This window comes from Medicago sativa, chromosome 5, assembly GCF_051527215.1.
Source record: "Medicago sativa cultivar Bolivia chromosome 5, Bolivia_mono, whole genome shotgun sequence".
Lineage (NCBI taxonomy): Eukaryota > Viridiplantae > Streptophyta > Magnoliopsida > Fabales > Fabaceae > Medicago > Medicago sativa.
Window position 1 is genome coordinate 44,140,235 of NC_140753.1, and position 17,848 is coordinate 44,158,082.

Sequence of the window (17,848 nt, forward strand, 5' to 3'; positions counted from 1 at the left end):
CCTCTCATTGGGCTTATCTAAATGGTCCAACCCATCACGGTCCATTTAGTTACAAAAGCCCAATCACTCAAATTCATCATATAATTAGTGCTTAACACAATAGACCATAATTTATATTATGACACCGACTTATAATAATTGATTATTGTCAATCCATAATTGATTAATTAAATAATTAATCCAACATATACTTCCTAACCACCGAGAAGATCCGCCGCTGAGCCTGGGCGGTAAATCCGCCCATGATTAGATTGGAAAATCCGCCCATGATTAGATTGGATGTATGTATCTGTAATTTTACGCCGTCGGTATATACAAATTAAATTCATTTTTTTTAATTTGTATCAAATGATGAAATTGATTAAAACTTAATACTAGTCTTCATTTTCAAAAACTAGTTTCACATTTTGCAAACCTAGAAACAAAAATACACTTGGCTCGTTTTTCATTCATTTACCAAACAAACGACGTCGTAGAAGCTCATATACCCTCGTCAACACTTTCCTTATCAAATCAAAATACCCATTTCATTCACCTTCTCAGAAACAAAGGAACAGAAAAAAAGGGTTTCAGAATTTTCCCGCCAATTTTCTTCCATTCTCAACAATGGCTCCAAAATCCGATAACGCTGAAGGTACTCTTCATCATCATCACTCATCTCTCTCCATTTCTTCGTTTCATTTCATATACCTAACACTTTCTCTCTTTAATTTCATTTCAGCAATCGTGTTGAACTTCGTCAACGAGGTAAAAATTGTTTTCACTTTCACTTTTTTTTCAGTTAGTTTCTATTGATTTGGTATTTATACTGTGTTTATGGTAAAAATTTGTTGAATTATTGTGTTATTGTTATGTTTTTGTGATTTGGGTAGCAAAATAGGCCGCTGAATACGCAAAATGTGGCGGATGCATTGCAAAAGTTTAATCTGAAGAAGGCGGCGATACAGAAAGCGTTGGATAGTCTTGAAAAAGGCGGGAAGAATTCGTTTAAGGAGTATGGTAAGCAGAAGATATACGTTGCTCGACAAGATCAGTTTGAGATTCCGAATAACGAAGAGCTTAATGAGATGAAGGAAAAGAATGCCAATTTGCAAAAGCAGCTTGAGGAACAGAAGAAGGTTATTGGTGAGGTTGAAGCAGGTATGGTTAAAATGTTTTGGTAATGTAATTGAATTGGGTGATTTAATTGATTGAACTCGATGCGGTTTGGTTATTTGAGTGTTTTGATTTGGGTTTGTTTCTGGTTTGAGAGGTTTAAAGCAGTTGAATCTTGACCTGGATGATTCGCCTTAAAAACTAAATGAACAGGATGATTCAACTGATTGAACTCGATGCAGTCAGTTATTTTAGCGTTTTGATCGCGGTTTGTTTCTGGTTTGAGGGGTTTAAAGTAATTCAATCATGACCTGGATGATTTGCTAGTTCGATGTTTTAAAACGTAAATGAACAGGATGATTCAATTGATTGAACTGTGAACCAGTACTATCTATAGTTTGGTTATTTGAGTGGTTTAGCTGTCTTTTTTTTTTCTCAATTTGAGCGGTTTTAAAAGAGGTTTAAGTTGTGGATTTGTCCCGATTTGAGCGGTTTTTAAAGAGGTTTAATTGTGACCTAGACGTTCCGGTTTGATGTATGGTTGAGTCATTAAAACACTGTAATTAATCTGTGTAGTTTAAATTTTACAGTTCAGTTGTTTGAGCATTTTGATTGTGATTTCATCCCAATTTGAGGGATTAAAACAATTGAACCATCTCCAAGAGGTTTTGTCGGTTTGTTGCCCGGTTCAGTTATTTGAGTGTTTTGACTGGGGTTTGTTTAGGGTTCGAGGGGTTTAAAGCAGTTGAATCATGAACTGGATGATTCAACTGATTGAACTGGTACTATCTACAGTTTGGTTATTTGAGTAGCTTAACTGTGGTTCCATCCCAATTTGAGCGGTTTAAAGCAGTTGAATCATGACCTGAATGATTCGCCAGTTCGGTGTTTTAAAACCTAAATGATGGAACTGTGAACCGGTGCTATCTTCACTTTGGTTATTTGAGTAGTTTAGTTTGTGTTCCATTCCAATTTGAGTGATTTAAAAAGAGGTTTGGGTTTGATGTATGGTTGAGTCTTTAAAACACTAATTAATTTGAGTAGTTTAATAATTGTTATGGTTCTATTTGAGCGTTTTGGTTATGGTTTCATCCCAATTTGAGTGGATACCTGGAGGTTTTGTTAGTTCGATGCCCAGTTCAGTCTTTCAAACACTGCAATTAATTGAAGTCATATTGTGATCTTCACCAGATTTTTGATTTGATTGAAACTTGAACCAGTACTATATTTGATTAATGAAAAGAGATGGAACGGAGTACAATGATACAAAGTATCTCTCAAATTAGTAGGATTCCGTTGTTAAAATATACACAATTATAGTGTTTGCTGTGCTGCATTTCATTTTATAGTATTTGTTGTGATCTCCATTGATATCTTCCATTGCTGAAAAAGATGGAACGGAATACAATGGAACGAAGTAACCCTCAAATTTGAGAGGATTTGATTGTAATAATCTTGAGTTATAGTATTTATTGTATTCCATTTTGTTTTGTTTTATCTGATTTCATTCGATTCTCTATTGAATATTCCAAGAAACAATCTAGTAGGACATTTGTTAAAGATTCCAGTTATTGTTGAAACTGGCGAGGGCTTGGTATTTTAGAATTCTTGCAATTGATGAATGTAACTTGTTGGTGCAGAAATTAAGTCGTTGCAGTCAAATTTAACAATGGAGCAGATCTGTGAAAAAGAAGTTGACCTGAGAATGCAGGTAAATAATATGGTTGTTCATGTGCCTTTTTACATTGTTGAAAGGGAATTAGTGATTTGGAATGTTGTTCAATTAAGATATGGTTCTCATCTATAAAATTCTGCTTCAGGTTCAAGAACTGGAGATCAAGTTGAACAAGTTACGTGGAGGTGTTACTTTGGTGAGGCCAGAAGAACGCGTGGCAGTTGAGAGTATGTTGTCGGAGAAAATAAGTCAGTGGAGGAAGCGTAAAAGAATGTTCAGGGATTTATGGGATACCCTCACTGAGAACTCACCTAAGGATCCCAAAGAATTTAAGGTTTCTTTTTGTCCGGTCACTATCATAGTTCTTTTTTATTGCTGTGTTGTGCCCATTATTACTACTAATATAATTGAACATTGCAGGAGGAGCTTGGGCTAGAATATGATGAAGATGTTGGTGTGAGTTTGCAGTCATGCAGTGACCTGATACCACAGGGTAAGAAGCGGCCAAGGGGACAATGATATATTTATCGAAACTCGGAAGTCTTTCCTTCCTAATCTATGACACAGGTATATAGATTATATGGAGTTTCTGACAGTACTGAACATGAATACAAATTACATAGCCAATGTAATGTAAGTCTTTACAATTTAGACTCAGTTTTCGGGTTTTAGTCCACCGTCTTTTACAAGACTAACTCACCAGGGCATGGTCTCGGTGCAATATTATTGTTTATATCTCTCTGGTTACTGACATTGGTCACACTACATAGTATTGCTATCCTTGTGTATTGATGTTTCAGGCACATAATATCTTAAGTTTCAAACTTCATATCCACTAACATGTGATTGATAATATCACAAAAATCAGGTCCAATAAACAAATATAAGAAATGAACTTTAAAATTTCATTTTCTATGGTAGGAACCCTCTCATATCTCACCTTTAAGAAACTTACTAATGATTTGCCTGGTATGCTAATATTCTGGTCTAAACTGACAATTCTAAACTTGTCGATAAATGATAATAACACCAAATAGTTGACAATTGTTTTCATCTAACGTTAACATGCTATTTCCTACTGAAGAGTGAAGACTAATTAGCAACTTCGCTTTGAAATGTCTTCTGATATTCTGGTTTCTTTTGCACTCATGTGTGAATTGTCAAATACCAACCTGTTTCCTATGTCCTTGTCTGAAGGGTGCCTATTTTTCTGTGATGATTACTAGAAGTTGGAATCTATGATTCTGATTTTATATCTAACCATGTAAATGCTGGAAACCCATGCGAAAACTTGATGGTAAATATGGAATACAAAAAAATATAATGACCAAAGTATTTACATATTTAGCTAGGCTACTAGCAAGTTCATATTTGATATGCAACATCGCATGCTGCTTGCGCTCATACCAAGTAATTTAACAATCATCTAGGCCTCGCTGAAAATGGCCTGTTTCCGGATTAACCTGAGGTGCACTCTGCATCTAGTACTCACTGTATTCAAATCTAGTCTGGAACCTGATCCTACCTCTTTTCCAGCAACATACCTTGAGAAGGTAGAGTGATTTCTATTCCGTTTGTTATTTGATTCATCAATCATCACTCTCGTAAAAAAAAAAAAAAAATCGTTTTCAAAAACATCAGCGTTAATTTCAGCATCTAGTGAGGCCGCAGCCTCCTTCAAAGAATCATCAGCTGAAATGCAAATGTGTTTTGGAGAATGTCAAAGTTGGATATGTACTTTGCTATAATTTTTTGGTTGAACCTAACCTGATATGATATGAAGCTTTCCTTTCTCCGGCAATCCATTTTTAAGTATAATAAATTATATTTCTTTCTTTCGCTGCTAAGGAAAAACTACGCCCAACTAGATTCTTTAATCAAACGTGTAACAGAGTGTTTTTGAAATGGAAATGATCCCAAACTCTTCTAATACAAGTGCAGTGTGTATTTTGATTTTGTTTGAGTTTTAAAGTATAGTGTTTGCATGCTGTTTCTGCATTGTGATTGTCAAATTCACTGTTCTATTTTAACAATCACTAAATCAAGGTAATAATGAATGTTGATGATAAAATAGAAATTGATATAAGATCATAGAAATGTAAATACTTTGCTACTCTAGAGGTTGGGCGGATATCTAATATTAAATCATTTAATGTCATGTCATTTTAAAATTTAATTATTTTAAAGTAATTTTAAATTTCGATTTAATTATCCAATAAAACTTGGTGGTAACACCCGGTATAAATCATCGCCAAGAACACCCAAAGGAATCACGTCCAATCACATTGTTGAGGAAAGTCATGTTTGAATATGGTTGGTTGTGTCCAAGTTTGTCCTTTATACTACTTCATTTTTTGTTTGAATGTTACGAGATTGTTAATTTTGGCATTATAGATATAATGGCATGCGAATTAAGTAATGTAGTTGCGAGTTAAGTAAATAATAATATGGGGCCTAATAGATAAGATAAATATTAATAGTTTGATTGTATTAAAAAATAATAGAAAGTTAAACTTTACTGGTGAAAATGATATATGTATTGTGAGGATGCAGGGATATGTTCATGTATGCTTTATGCTTTTAAATTTCATCCTAACCGTTAATGTTGATCCAAAAGTTATAATTAATCCTCTCATCTTGATGAGCTCCCTGTGATAAAGGGTATGATAGAAAAAGAAATATTAAAAATTTATTTTTTTAAGCGAAAGTGAATATATATTAAAATAAAAAAGGTGTGCAAAGACATCGCAAAGAACCTGACCCAATTATAATAATTGTTTATAGTACTAAATTGGATTATACTGTATGGTGGGTTCTGGTCATATAGATGTTATAATAATAAAAGAGTCGTTGTTGAAGCTTGATCTTTCACCAATGATCTTTTGCCTGATATGGTTGTTGTCCTATGAAGAACCAATTTGAAATCCATTCCTTATCCAAAGGAACATATATGCAGGCGAGACCGTATTCTGGAGCTGTTTTCTTGTCTTGTAGCGTGGACACAAAACAGAGTAGTGGAGAACGTGGTTGTACAATTCGTACAAAGTACAATGTCAACGCTTTCGTCCAAATTGCAAGCACATGCCTTCAAACACCTTTGAAATGACCGTTGCAATGTTCCACTGATTTTCTGCTGTGTTTTCGAATCCAATAGACAGCTTTTGCAATGTAGATTCTTCAATCTTTGAATCTTCTGCAAATCCAGTTGATCTTAAGCTTCTGGTGAAATGACTTCTGATGAGGCAGCTTCTGATGATGCAACTTCTGATGAAGCAGCTTCTGCAGCTTCTTCAGCTTCTGATGGTGCAGCTTCTGCAGCTTCTGATGGTGCAGCTTCTGATGATGTGGCTTCTGGACCTCTTGTCTTCAGAAGCACTATTCTTCAGGAGCAGCTTTACTTCAGGAGCGCTATTTCTTCAGGAGCAGCTTGACTTCAGGAGCGCTTTTACTTTCAGGAGCGTATTGCCTTCAGAATCATCTAAGCTTCATCTTCTTTTGCTCTTTATTTGCTCATTCAGAACCAATTAATGATGTAACTTTTTAACTGTGGTCCTGTACACTTGAACAAATATTAGCTAGTCCAATTTACAATTTTTATTACCTTGTTATCATCAAAACTCTTTAAGGTTCATTGTTAAACACATTTTGTTCCAACAATCTCCCCCTTTTTGATGATGACAAACAATAGTATTTAAAAATTGATCAATTGTTGTTAATCTAATTAACAAGTTGACCTTGGGGTTCTGAGGTTTGTAAGCTCAGAGTCTGAGGTTTGTAAGCTCTAAATCCCCCTGAGTCTGATAGTCTTTAAGGTGAGGTTTTTAAGCTCCCCCTAAGTTCTATCCAGGTTAATTAAATTCATTTTTCGCACAATAATATCAGAGCTAAAAAAAATTGAAAGAATTGACTTATAGATAAGAAGAATGGTTCAATTAATTGTTATTTGAAATTTGATACTCCCCCTTTTTGATACACCGATAAAAAGGATAGAAATTTTCAAAATTTTCAAACATTAATTAATGGGGCTCAGAGCCTTTAAATACTATCACATATACTCCCCCTTTTGTCATTAGCAAAAAGACATAAACAAAAAGAAGAGATGAGAAAAAACGTAAGATTAAAGGTTCAGATCATAATTCAAATAAATTAAAAGCATTTTAACCATCTTCAAAGATTAAATAAACAGTCATAGCAAGCATTATTATCAAAGCAAATAATGACACACAAGGTATAAATAGTTAAAGATTTTCAGAAGCAGGAAGAATTCAGAAGCTTATAATATCAGAAGCAAAAAGAACTAATTCAGAAGCAGAAATGAACAAAGAATATCAAAAGCCTAGAAAGACAGAAAAATAAGCTAAAAGTGTGCAACTATGGGTTTGGCTTATTTCTCTAAAATCTTCTTCAGAAGTTCTTGAACATCAGCATACTTCTTGTCCATATCTTTTCTGTAGTTGTCTTCTCTGATCTTGGCTTCTTGCATGTCAGCTTCCAACTTTGATATCTTCAGCTTCTGCTCTAGTAGCTCTGTTTCCAGCCTTTCATTTTCTTCTTTGAGCACCTTGTTCTCCTGAGCTAGAGCCAGGTTAGGTGCATCAATCTTTTCCAGAATCTCAGAAGGAATGATCAGATGCAGCTCCTTAGGCAGGAATTCATCAGGTTCTCTGCCTCTGATACTGAGTGGATTCTTCACCCAAGTACCAAGAATTTCTACATCTCCAGCATTCTCTTCAATGCCATTCAACCAATCTTCCAGCTTCTGCTTGGCTTGCTCTTGAGCCTCAATGCAGGAATCATGCAGAGCTGAAATCAGGTTGATGACCCTTTCTTTTATTCTTCTCCATTGCTTCTGATAGCTTATTGTATGACCCAGATCATTTCTACTTGCTATCAGTCTGAGAACTTCAGAAGCAATATCTTCCCACACATCTTTTAGTACTTGAGAATCCAGGTAAATGGTGGGAGGTGAAGGTTGTTTAGAGGGTTTTGGAGGGGCTAGGGGAACAATTGGTAGGTTTGATGATGATTGGTCATTTGTAGTTGATGATTGACTGGTTGATGGTTGGTCAGGAGTGGGGTCAACTACCATATCAGAGGCATGATCATATTGATCATCCTCAGAGTCTGTGTCCATATCACATACACCAGTATGGTGGATGATCTTGATGACTTGAACTGGTGAAGAAGATATGGAAGCAGAGGTTAGCTCAGGAACAATGTGTTCAGGAGCGGCAGTTTCAGGTTCAGGTTCAGGAGTGGGTTTAGTAACTGGTTGTTCAGGAACAGATGGTTCAGGAATGATTGGGGGTGATGAAGTTGTAGGGGGTGAAGATTGAGGGGATGAAAAGGCTTTATTTGGTGAAGGTTTTGTTGTGGGGGGTCTTCTGAAACAACTTTATCAGAAGCAGATGCTTCTGGAGTTGTCTCAGAGGCTTTCTCTGAGGTTGTCTCAACATTTTTTGGTACAATCATGTTGAGGGGTTGAATATTAAGAGGTTGAGGGTTAAGGCGAAAGATATTATTGATGACTCTATCTCTCTGCACAGCCAACTCAGTCAACTTCTCATTGATTATATGACCAACTGGTTCATAAGTGTTTGACTGAGATGGCTTTGTGTTAGTATTGGTTGATGTTGACTGGCGATTCTACTTGGACGATTAAGGATTTCCATGGAATATCCATAGTCTTTTCTTTGTAGACTGACCCAGATTCTGTTGCGCCTTGCTTGCTTGAAGTAGATTCTGAAACTTTAGAGCTTGATGATGCCATTTGATAATGATTGAAGAAGATTTAGAGAATTTAGGGTTCCAAGGTTTTTGCGCTTACTTCGCAAGAGGTTTGAGAGCAAAATGTGTTTGTTGTGAGTGAGTAGTGTGTGAATTGACAAAGTGTTAAAAGTAAAACGATTGCAATTCAAAAGAGACATACAAACAAACATTAATGACAAAATTGGGGGCGCGTGAAAAGTACTTTCAAAGCTATTAAATCATCATTGCCCTTTTTGTTATACACCAACACATACAGGCCACGTAAGAAGTTCACAGAGTAACTACCAAGTTAGTGGGCCAGAATTTACTTTTAAAAAGTAACTCCCAACGTTTCCACTAATTCAACTATTCAGAAGCAATAAATCCAGCTTCTGGACTTCAGATGCTGACGTTATCATCAGAAGCGAGTTTTCCTCAGAACCTCAATAAAGAGCTTCTGATGGACTACTGCTTCTGAACTAACTTCAGAACCTAAAATCCTATTCAGGAGCAAGCAAACATCTAATCAGACACGTAGTGCATGTTCAAATTTTTCTTTATAAAATCAAATCTTTCAACAGTTAAAGGCTTAGTAAATATATCAGCCCATTGATTTTCAGTATCAATGAATTGTATATCTAAAATTCCTTTTTGAACATAATCTCTGATAAAATGGTGTTTGATTTCAATGTGCTTAGCTCTTGAATGCAAAATTGGATTTTTAGACAAACAAATAGCAGCAGTATTATCACAATAAATGGGAATACTGTTAGCAGTTATCTGATAGTCTTCCAACTGATGTTTCATCCAAAGTAGTTGTGTACAACAACTTGCAGCTGAAATGTATTCTGCTTCTGCTGTAGACATAGCAATAGTTGTTTGTCTTTTGCTAGCCCAGGATATAAGATTATCACCCAGAAATTGACAATTGCCACTGGTTGACTTTCTTTCAATCCTATCACCAGCATAATCAGCATCATAGAATCCAATTAGCTTATAATATAAGGATTTCCTATAAAGGAGTCCAAGATTAGTTGTTCCTTTCAAATACCTGAAGATTCTCTTGACAGCAGTCATATGAGATTCTCTAGGTTCTGATTGGAATCTTGCACACAAGCATACACTGAATAAAATATCTGGTCTAGATGCAGTAAGGTATAACAAAGAACCAATCATACCTCTATACAGCTTCTGATCTACTTTAGCTCCTTCATCTTCTTTGCTTAAGGTGCACGTAGGGTGCATTGGAGTGTTCATCACTTTACAATCTTCAAGTTTGAACTTCTTCAGAAGCTCCTTTGTGTACTTTGATTGATGAACATAGACTTCATCTTTGCATTGATTGATTTGAATGCCAAGGAAGAACTTCAGCTCTCCCATCATGCTCATTTCAAATTCATCCTGCATTAACTCAGAAAATTCCTTGCAAAGAGATGCATTAGTAGAACAAAATATTATATCATCAACATATATTTGCACAACAAGAATATCTTTCCCAAGGGTCCTTCTGAAGAGTGTAGTATCAACTTGTCCTCTTTTAAAATCATTCTTGATTAAGAAATTACTTAGTCTATCATACCAAGCTCTGGGAGCTTGTTTCAAGCCATATAGTGATTTCTTCAGTTTAAAAACATGGTCAGGATATTCAATATCCTCAAATCCAAGAGGTTGCTTGACATACACTTCTTCTTCTATGACACCATTTAGAAATGCACTCTTGACATCCATTTGAAATAATATTATGCCATGATTAACTGCATAGGAAAGAAGTAACCTGATTGCTTCCAATCTTGCAACTGGAGCAAACGTTTCAGTGTAATCAATGCCTTCTTGTTGACTATACCCTTGTGCAACAAGCCTTGCTTTATTTCTTGTTACTTCACCTTGCTCATTCAGCTTGTTTTTGAATACCCATTTTGTTCCAATAATGTTCTTGTGCTGAGGTTTGGGTACCAGATCCCACACATCATTTCTTTGAAATTGATTCAACTCTTCTTGCATAGCTAGGATCCATCCATCATCTGAAAGTGCTTCATCAACTGTTGTAGGTTCAATCATTGAGATTAGTCCAATCATTGACTCTACTTGTCTGAAATGTGATCTTGTTCTTCTATTAGCTCCTCAGGATGTGAAGACTTGTGTTTGAATGTGTTTCTGGGAGGATCTTCTTGATGTGAGTCATCTTGTGCTTCATCAGAAGCAGCTTCATCCTGCGCTTCTGATGTGGGTTCAGCTTCTGGACTATCTTCAGACTCAGCTATCTGATCAGGTTCTGGAGTAACTTCAGGAACCTGTATCTCTGCAAAACTTTCACCTTGCTTTGAAGTTTTATCTTCAAGCTCTTTGTCATCAAATCTAACGTGCATAGATTCTTCAACACAGAGTGTTTCTGAATTATACACTTTGTATGCCTTTGACCTTTCAGAGTAACCTAAAAAGATTCCTCTTTGGGCCTTGGCATCAAATTTCTTTAGGTAGAGCTTGTTGTTCAGAATGTAACATGTACATCCAAATTGATGAAAGTAAGAGATATTGGGTTTTCTTCCTTTAAAGAGTTCATATGCTGTTTTCTCCAAAATAGGTCTGATATAGATCCTGTTTTGAACATAGCATGTCGTATTCACTGCTTCTGCCCAAAAATGTTTTGGTAAATTGTTTTCATGAATCATGGTTCTGGCCATTTCTTGTAAAGTTCTGTTCTTTCTCTCTACAACCCCATTTTGTTGTGGTGTTCTAGGAGAAGAGAATTCATGGAAAATTCCATGTTTTTCACAAAAAGCTTCAAATGGCTCATTTTCAAATTCTCCACCATGATCACTTCTGACTTTCAAAATTTTTGATTCTTTTTCAGATTGAATTTGAGTGCAGAAGCTACTGAATACATCACACGCAACATCTTTACTCTTTATGAATTTCACCCAAGTCCATCTGCTGTAATCATCAACAATGACTAATCCATATTTACTTCCATATAAGGATGCAATACTCACTGGTCCAAATAAATCAATATGGAGTAATTCTAAAGGTCTTGAGGTTGAAACGATGTCTTTGGTTTTAAAAGATGATTTCACAATTTTCCCTCTCTGACATGCACCACAGAGTGCATCTGAATGATAGTCAATGTCTGGTAGCCCTTTCACAAGTTGTAACTTACTAAGCTTAGAGATTAACCTCCAGTTAGCATGTCCCAACCTTCTGTGCCACATCCATTTCTTATCATTCACTGATAGTAGGCAAATCACCTTCTGATCAGCCAGTTCAGAAAAATTGATTTTATAGACATTGTCAACTCTCTTTCCCTTGAACACAATGGATTTGTCTTCCTTGTTGATTACTGTACAGTTGGGTTTTTCAAAAAGCACATCATAACCATTATCACAAAATTGACTAATGCTTAAAAGGTTATGTTCAAGACCATCTACCAACCATACATTATTAATTGAGGTAGAGGAATTACCAATAGTTCCTGTACCTATGATCTTGCCTGTCTGGTTTCCTCCAAACTTCACATTTCCTCCCTCTTTCATTGTTAGGCTGAGGAACATGGACTTGTCTCCTGTCATGTGTCTTGAGCAACCGCTGTCTAGGTACCATGATCTTTGCTTTGGCACTGCTCTTAGACATACCTGCATCATTGACATTTTTAGATTTAGGGACCCATTGTCCTATGGGTCCTGGAAGGTTAGTACTTAAGGCTTTACTCTTCACTTCTTGTACCTTGTGCTGTAAGTTGGGTTGCTTCTGATTAACCATCACCGTAGGTTTTGGTACTTTAGAAGCAGTAACTGACTTCTTCTGAAATTTAGACTTCAGAACCCCAGATTTTGGTTTCACCAGACTCTGAGGAATAGGTTCTGATCTTTTCAGGATCCTAACCTTTGAAATCTTGGAATCAGATTTGATCATAGCCTTTGACTTAGAGTTCTTTGGCTTTGAAGTAATCTTAGCCTTAGAACTAGAAGCTTCAGGTTCTGATTGAACAACAGTTTCCAACTCAGCCCCTTCTGGTACAAAGAAGGTTTTCAGACCTTCCTTGATGCATTCACAACAAGATTTTAGTTTGGTTTTCTCAAGTTTCACTTCTGGAAAGCCAATTCCTCTGCCATTGTTCTTGTAAATGCTATAAATCATAGAAGCTACTCTGCTTCTGTCAATGCCAGATATAATAAAATCTTCAAGAGCAATTTCATGATTACTTAAAGATTTTTCATTACACTTTTATTGTAGCTTCTCACATAAGAACCTGAGCTGATCTTCATATGTTTTACACATGAAGTCAAAGCCCCTAAGTCCTTGTTCAGAAGCTTTTAGATCCAATAGAGTTGATTTTTGCTGTTGTACCAAATCAGCATATTTTTCTTTTAAATCCTTCAACTCATTGGTTCTTACTTCAAAATGTGTAAGAAGTTCTTTAAGTGACTCAACAAGTTCATCTCTAGGAATTTTGGAATATACCTCGTTTTCATCTTCTGAGTCTGAATCTGATCCAGCTTCTGAAGTTGCTGTTGCTACCAACCCAACAGCTACCTTTGCATCTTTATCAGCTTCCTCTTTATCAGATCCAGATTCACTACCCAAATCATCCCAGGTTGCCATTAAACTCTGTTTAATCTGCTTCTTGAATTTGCTTGGTTTGAATGTAGACCTCTTTGACTTGTCCTTTGACTTTTCTCTTTGAAGATCAGGGCATTCAGCAATGAAGTGTCCCGGCTTCTTACAGTTGAAGCATCCCTTCTGATCTTCTTTCCTTGAGCTTCTGGAGTTACCCCTTTTGGCGAGAAACTTTCTGTTCTTCTTGGCCAGATATTGAAGTCTGTTTGAGAGCATGGCCATTTCAGCAGCATCTGGTTCAGAATCTGAACTTGACTGTTCTTCCTCTTCAGATTCAACCACTTTGAGAGCTTTTGATGACTTGCCTTTGGATGGAAGAGCTATTGATTTACTCTTCTTAGTAGACTCATGTTCATTAAGACTCAACTCATGAACTTTGAGAGAACTAACAAGATCTTCGACACTTAAAGTGTTTAAATCTTTAGCTTCCTCAATGGCAGTCACTTTTGGTCTCCATCTGGCAGGTAAGCTTCTGAGTATCTTGCTTACATGATCAGAAGCAACATAGCTCTTCTTTAGAATCTGTAGCCCAGAAACTAAGGTTTGAAACCTTGAGTACATCTCCTCAATAGTTTCATCATCCTTCATCTTGAATAACTCATACTGATGTACAAGCAAGAGAGCCTTTGCTTCTTTGACCTTCTTGCTCCCTTCATAATTTGAACAGAGAGAAGCAAACATAGCTTTAGCAGTGGATTTGTCACTCATCTTCATGTATTCTGCTTTGGGTATGGCAGTGACAAGGGCTCCTCTGATAATATGATGCTTCTTGTAGAGTTTCCTCAGTTCTGGAGTATGTTTCTTTCTATCCACAGCAGCTCTTTCTTCATCAAGGACTAAATCACCAATACCATCTTCCAGAATATCCCATAATTCTTCATCTAGGCTCATGATGTAACTGTAAAAGTTGGTCTTCCACCAAGAGAACTCTTCAGCATCTCCATTGAACTTGGGAACTTTTCCAACACTGGATTTCTTACTATCACTATAATCATGTGAGACATTTTTATAGCTAGTATCACCAGATCCAGTAGGAGGAGGAATAGACATGTTTTTCTCAGATCTTTGACTGTTGCACGGTTAAGTGTTACACAACAGACCAAGGCTCTAGATACCAATTGAAGGTGAGAAAAACACAAGAAGGGGGGGGGGGGGGGGTTGAATTGTGTTTTTAAAAAATTCTTCGTTTCTCCTAAAAACTTGAACACACTGATCAGAAGCTAAGTGAGACAGCTTCTGAAGTGATGATCAGAATCTAAGTGCAGCGGAATAAAACAGAGAGAGAGAAGAAGAACGACACAAAGCAATTATACTGGTTCCTTCCACAATCCGGAAGTAGTCCGGTCCCCCTTGCACTTCCAAGGAGATTTCACTAAGAGTAATATCTGATTACAAATGCTCAAGCACACAAGCAAGAGACTTCCTTTGCTCAAGCACACAAGCTAGAGACTTCCTTTGCTCAAGAACACAATCAAGAGACTTCCTGCTCAAGCACAACTGCAAGAGACTTCCTAACTAAACAAAATTACACAGAAAATTGTTTAAGGTTGAACACTTGATATACAATCAGAGGTGCTCACAATATAAATCAGATACAGACTCAATGGACTTAAGAATTTCTAAGATATGACTTTGAAACACAGAAATTCTAAGTGAATGCAGAACAATTTCAGCAGAGGTTTGGCACTTGTAAAAATGTTGTGAGTCTTTCGTTCAGCGTTCTTGCATTACCAAATCTCTAGGTCTTCACTCCTTTATATAGAGGTGTGAAAGAGACGTTGTGAAATTGCCAGCACACCAAAGAGTCGTTGTTGAAGCTTGATCTTTCACCAATGATCTTTTGCCTGATATGGTTGTTGTCCTATGAAGAACCAATTTGAAATCCATTCCTTATCCAAAGGAACATATATGCAGGCGAGACCGTATTCTGGAGCTGTTTTCTTGTCTTGTAGCGTGGACACAAAACAGAGTAGTGGAGAACGTGGTTGTACAATTCGTACAAAGTACAATGTCAACGCTTTCGTCCAAATTGCAAGCACATGCCTTCAAACACCTTTGAAATGACCGTTGCAATGTTCCACTGATTTTCTGCTGTTTTTCGAATCCAATAGACAGCTTTTGCAATGTAGATTCTTCAATCTTTGAATCTTCTGCAAATCCAGTTGATCTTAAGCTTCTGGTGAAAGGACTTCTGATGAGGCAGCTTCTGATGATGCAGCTTCTGATGAAGCAGCTTCTGCAGCTTCTGATGGTGCAGCTTCTTCAGCTTCTGATGGTGCAGCTTCTGCAGCTTCTGATGGTGCAGCTTCTGATGATGTGGCTTCTGGACCTCTTGTCTTCAGAAGCACTATTCTTCAGGAGCAGCTTTACTTCAGGAGCGTTATTTCTTCAGGAGCAGCTTGACTTCAGGAGCGCTTTTACTTTCAGGAGCGTATTGCCTTCAGAATCATCTAAGCTTCATCTTCTTTTGCTCTTTATTTGCTCATTCAGAACCAATTAATGATGTAACTTTTTAACTGTGGTCCTGTACACTTGAACAAATATTAGCTAGTCCAATTTACAATTTTTAATACCTTGTTATCATCAAAACTCTTTAAGGTTCATTGTTAAACACATTTTGTTCCAACAATATTCTTCATATTTACAAGCAATGTAGTTTGTTTAGGGTTTTATTTTACATATTTTGGAGCAAAATGTTAGTTTCACATTAGGTTAGAAAATTGAAAATTAAGCATGATTTTGATGTTTTAAAGTATTGTTTATGCTGTATTTGTTGTTTAGAAACAATGTAGGTACAATGTAGGTACAATGTAGCCCGTTAGATGTTCAAATCACACTAATTATGCTCCTAATTTAGAATGCACATAAGGTGTTTGATAAAATGCATAAGTGAGGAAATCTTGCTTTTTTTGTGTAATTTGTTTTCAAATATGTTCAATTTTATAAAGTATATATGTTATAATTATTATAAGCTTGGATTTTCAAATTTTTTGGCAAGTTTGAAGCATGACATAATGTGGTATGTTATATAAAGTTTGATGAATGTGTTATATTAAATTTTATGAATGCCTAAGTTTCATTTTTGATATGTTACATTATTCAATTTTTTTTTGATATGTTACATGTTACTTGCTATGTTCAATGCCTTAAAAGTTTTAAATACATTGTATGAATGCCTATGTTCGCCTATGTTCAATGCCTTAAGTAAATGCTTAGATACATTGTATTCTTAAATACATTGTCAACTTATTTATGTTTTTTAAAATTTGTTTTGTACAGATATGGCTAGGGATATGGATGAGCAGCAGCGGGTTATTAGAGAGGATAGGATGCGGAGAGGTAAAGAGACGAGTACCGCTAGTGCTCGGAGAGAAAAGAGCGCTGAAGACCTGTATGTCCCTAAGACTCAGAGGCGCAGGGACCCGATGGTACATGGAGAGGGCACACAGGCACATGGGATGACTCCTCCCAGGTGGTTGATCCGACACCAGCGCATGATTATGCTGGGTATGCGGATGATGATTTTGTTGGCTATGATCGGATGGAGGAGGAGAGGATGTATTTTCAGCTGGAGGCCAAGGCACAGGATGAGGAGGTGGGAGATGATGAGGGTGCCAGAGGATGTTGTGGCAGATTATATGGAGGCACATAATGTTATTCTCGAGGGTGAGCCTGAGCGTCAGCCTCAGCCACGACGAGGTTGTCATGTTCCGCGGATACCGCCCTATCCTGCTGGAGAGGCTCCCTTTCCTGGAGGACCTCAGACCACGTCATTGTTGTCCGACTACGCGAGACACGTGGCGAACCCTCTTTGGGTGAACCATAATAATGTAAGTGTTTAAATTGTTTAAAATTCTTTAAATGTTTTAAAGTGATTATTTAAAATATTATGTAGCGTAAGTGTTTTAGTTATTTAAAATAATGTAGCGTAAGTGTTTTAGTTATTTAAAATAATGTAGCGTAAGTGTTTTAGTTATTTAAAATAATGTAGCATAAGTGTTTTATTTATTTAAAATAATGTAGCTTAAGTGTTTTATTTATTTAAAATAATGTAGCGTAAGTGTTTTATTTATTTAAAATAATGTAGCGTAAGTGTTTTAGTTATTTAAAATAATGTAGCGTAAGTGTTTCATTTATTTAAAATAATGTAGCGTAAGTGTTTCATTTATTTAAAATAATGTAGCGTAAGTGTTTTAGTTATTTAAAATAATGTAGCGTAAGTGTTTTAGTTATTTAAAATAATGTAGCGTAAGTGTTTTAGTTATTTAAAATAATGTAGCGTAAGTGTTTTAGTTATTTAAAATAATGTAGCGTAAGTGTTTTAGTTATTTAAAATAATGTAGCGTAAGTGTTTTATTTATTTAAAATAGTGACAATGTCTTATTTAATTTGAATTTCAGATGTGGCATGATGCAGCGGGTTATAAGTGCGCAAACGCAGGGAAAAGGTTGAAGGAGCTTGATAAGCCGGAGGTGGCTTTGAGGTGGTTTTGGGAGCCTGTGGAGGGGTCTGGCCTCCATGGTTTGATACACGTTGGGTATTCGACTGTGACCCATGCCATGATATGTGCTCTATGCGAGAGGTGGCACACGGAGACGAGTAGTTTTCATCTACCTGTGGAGGAGATGACGATCACTCTGGACGATGTGCATAATCTTCTGCACATTCCTATTTACGGCCGCATGTTGGAGCACGATGAGTCGATGGATCGGGACCGAT

At 36.5% G+C, this 17,848-nt stretch overlaps 1 protein-coding gene across 1 annotated transcript; it reads left to right on the top strand.

The window, feature by feature from the left end:
• Positions 1 to 481: 481 nt before the first annotated feature.
• Positions 482 to 3,594, top strand: AHP2 (Tat-binding protein 1(Tbp-1)-interacting protein (TBPIP)). Its single transcript, XM_085715310.1, has 6 exons — positions 482 to 634; positions 722 to 747; positions 873 to 1,140; positions 2,736 to 2,806; positions 2,916 to 3,104; positions 3,191 to 3,594. The coding sequence occupies exons 1-6, from the start codon at positions 607 to 609 to the stop codon at positions 3,287 to 3,289; spliced, it is 681 nt and encodes a 226-aa protein (XP_085571436.1). The 5' UTR covers positions 482 to 606; the 3' UTR covers positions 3,290 to 3,594.
• Positions 3,595 to 17,848: the final 14,254 nt, after the last annotated feature.